A 3450-nucleotide genomic window follows, 5' to 3' on the forward strand; every position below is an offset into this window, starting at 1 on the left:
CTGGTGATTGGCGAACCATTTGGAGCTGGGTGTGTCAGCATTTTGGAAAACCCCTTAACTTAACTTCTGGGTGGTGTGTCACATATGGAAAATTTTTTTATACTTGCAGCCGTAGTAAAACAAAGACTTTATATTTTCGATATTTACTTTATATATTTAAATGCCATTAACAAAGAAAAACCAACCAAAAAAATGAGTTCGCGTGTCACCTCTGACACGCGTGTCATAGGTTCGCCATCACTGGGCTGGGACATCTGGTTTCAGACTCCGGGCAGTTATGCTGGTCGGTGAGTGGGCTGGCACACGATCCTGGCCCGTGGTGTGCTCTGGGCTGACATGGGGCCGCGGAAAAGGGCACAGAATAGCAGGTACACGTGCGACAGGCTGGCGGTGGGCAGCTGTTGGGCTTTCATGCCTCGGCCAGGACTTCAGAAGTGAGCTCCCGAGCTCTGTGGAGCTGTGGTTAGAGCTTTTTAGGGGGGAGTGGTGTGAGATAGTGTCTGAGACGTCAGCCTGATGACTGCGCCTGTCCTCCAACCAGAGAAACGGTGAACCGCTTCCCTTTAATACAGTGGTTCTCACCTTGGCTGCACATTAGAGTCACCTGGAAATCTTTTTAAAATCCTGATTTCTGGGCCTCAGAAATTTAAAATCAGGATTTTAAAAAGATTCCCAGGTGACTCTAGTGTGCAGCCAAGGTTGAGAGCCACTGCTTTAATAGCACTGAGCGACTCAGCCCTCTCGGTGACAAAGCTGACAGCGTTGTCTCTTCTGTTACAGGGTTCGCTTGCAGAGCTGTCCCCTGGGATGGTATTTTCACCATGAGTCAACAGGGCTACGTGGCGACCCCCCCCTACTCCCAGTCGCAGTCTGGGATGGGCCTCTCTCCACCGCTGTACGGCCACTACGGGGACCCCTCTCACGCAGGGGCTCCGCCAGGTAAAGCCTTAATCCTGACCTGGATGCGAGGTCGGCCTGGGGCTCAGAGGCGGGCGAGCTCCTGGAGGAGCGGCGGGGGCGTCTGGGGTGGCCCATGTGATGCAGCACCTGAGATTGTAGGGCCACCTGGGACAGGCGCTGGGAAGGAGCCACGTCCTCAGCTTGGTGGCTGCTGGAATACAGCACGTTTGGTTTTTAAATTTCGGTGGAAATACAGACGCTTCCTGAGTGTTTTACTTTAGATTTGCTCTTGCTTTTAATCAGTGGTGTGATGTTATTGGAAGCACTCAATAAAAACCAGTATCTGTATCCATAGGCTAAGGTGGGTTTGGCAATCTATACTAATAAAAGGGTAATATGCTAATTAGACTGGGAGACCTTCTGGACGTCCTTCCGGACAAAGCCATGGTGGCGGGGTGGAGGCAGAGGCGGTTAGGGGCGATCAGGCCAGGAGGGGAGGGCAGTTAGGGGTGATCAGGCCGGCGGGGTGGGGGCGCAGTTGGGGGTGAGCAGGCGGCAGGCAGAGTGGTTAGGGGTGATCAGGCAGGCAGGCAGGTGAGCAGTTAGGAGCCAGCAGTTCCAGATTGCGAGAAGGATGTCTGACTGCCGGTTTAGGCCCAATCCCACCCCGAGGGGTCCCAGATTGGAGTGGGTGCATGCTGGGTTGAGGGACACCCCCCCCCTCCCCCCCATGCATGAATTTCATGTACTGGGCCACTAGTAATATTATAAAATCAATTTTGAATTTGGGAAAGTATTATTAGATTTGCACACTAAAGATTACTCAATGATAATAACAAGGTAAACGCAGCCTTGCCTTGAAATTATCATTGAACAATATTGGTTGCTTCAAAATATGATACCCAGCAGGGAATCTTGGCTTTAGGGGCAAAAGTGGGGGGGGGAAAGGAGTAACAGAGTGGGACTCCCATAGCTCTGGTGCCAGTAACACCATGAAGCCCCTCCCTTTATCAAGGGGCTGCTCGGAGAGCAGGGTCCAGAGTCAGGAGCCAGGCGAATACTAGCTTGTTTCAGGGCTGATGGGCCTACATTCCTTGGAAATATTTGTGTAAGACAGTTCTCTGGGCTTCAGAGAGAATGCTGAGCAATTCATTTCGAACGCTTGGTAGGAGTGGGCTGTGTATAACTCAGTGAGTGTCTGGGGCTCAGGAAGCCTGGCTCAGACGTGCAGGGCCCAGCTGAGCTGGGTACCATAGCAGGTACAGAGGGCAGATAGGAGGTAGGGAGTGCGGATGGCAGGTAGGGAGGGTGGATAGCAGGTAGGGAGTGTGGGTAGCAGGTAGGGAGTGTGGATGGCAGGTAGGGTGTGTGGAGAGCAGGTAGGGAGTGTGGATAGGAGGTAGGGAGTGTGGATGGCAGGTAGGGAGTGTGGATAGGAGGTAGGGAGTGTGGGTAGCAGGTAGGGAGTGTGGAGAGCAGGTAGGGAGTGTGGGTAGCAGGTAGGGAGTGTGGAGAGCAGGTAGGAGGGTTGGATAGCAGGTAGGGAGTGTGGAGAGCAGGTAGGGAGTGTGGATAGCAGGTAGGGAGTGTGGAGAGCAGGTACTAGCAGGTATGGAGTGTGGTGGCGGCGGCGAGGGTGAGGAGTCCAGCACGGAGGCTCCTGGCAGCAACCACACGGAGTTTGCCGCGGAAGGTGCTCTGAGATTGACTTTCCTGTGGAAAGCCCTGTATGATTCAGTCCACCTCTAATTTTGAAAAACCTGCGATGAGGCATCCTTGTCTTATTCAGACCAATCCTCCCAAACATTTATATCCTGTCTCTCTGGATCCTTTAGGAACCATTAGCGCAGTGGTTCTCAACCTTCCTAATACCGCGACCCTTTAATACAGTTCCTCATGTGGTGGTGACCCCCAACCATAAAATTATTTTCGTTGCTACTTCATAACTAATTTTGCTACTGTTATGAATCATAATGTAAATATCTGATATGCAGGATGTATTTTCATTGCTACAAATTGAACATAATGAAAGCATAGTGATTAATCACAAAAACAATATGTAATTATATATGTGTTTTCCGATGGTCTTAGGTGACCCCTGTGAAAGGGTTGTTCGACCCCCAAAGGGGTCGCGACCCACAGCTTGAGAACCGCTGCATTAGCCTGTCTTTCTCAAGTTTCTCTCTGTCTGGTGGTTCATTTCCCCTCAGGTTGATGTATCAGGATAATTACATAAATTACTCTTTTTTGAGTGCTCACTAAGTATCAAAAGCTGGTCCTGAAAACTTCAAGTGCATCATCTTATTTACTGTCCACTCAGCGCTGGGCAGTAGATGACTAGCCCTGTTTCGCAGTTAAGAAAGCTGAGTGTCCGGTGTACTGTGACTAGCCCAAGGCCACACAGCTGGTGGCATGGCCAGGACTCATACCCAGGAGCACACCTAAGTGTGACACGCAGCATTACCCACCCTCTTTCCTCTCTCGCAGCCCTTTCCAAGTGCTCACTTCACTCAGGGACTCTCACCCTGCTCTCAGCCCCCCTGCTCAGCG

The 3450-nt window shown here is 51.3% G+C and overlaps 1 protein-coding gene across 1 annotated transcript in view; it reads left to right on the plus strand.

The window, feature by feature from the left end:
• Positions 1-2511: 2511 nt before the first annotated feature.
• Positions 2512-3450, plus strand: part of SEC24D (SEC24 homolog D, COPII coat complex component) — a gene marked incomplete at its 3' end in the record, with an annotated part of 53477 nt that continues 52538 nt past the window's right edge. The window contains exon 1 of the mRNA XM_023747825.1: positions 2512-2593. Coding sequence (XP_023603593.1) covers positions 2512-2593 — 82 coding nt within the window. The remainder of the gene's footprint in view (positions 2594-3450) is intronic.

The sequence above is a fragment of the Myotis lucifugus genome, unplaced genomic scaffold, assembly GCF_000147115.1.
Source record: "Myotis lucifugus unplaced genomic scaffold, Myoluc2.0 scaffold_1001, whole genome shotgun sequence".
NCBI classification, from domain to species: Eukaryota; Metazoa; Chordata; class Mammalia; order Chiroptera; family Vespertilionidae; genus Myotis; species Myotis lucifugus.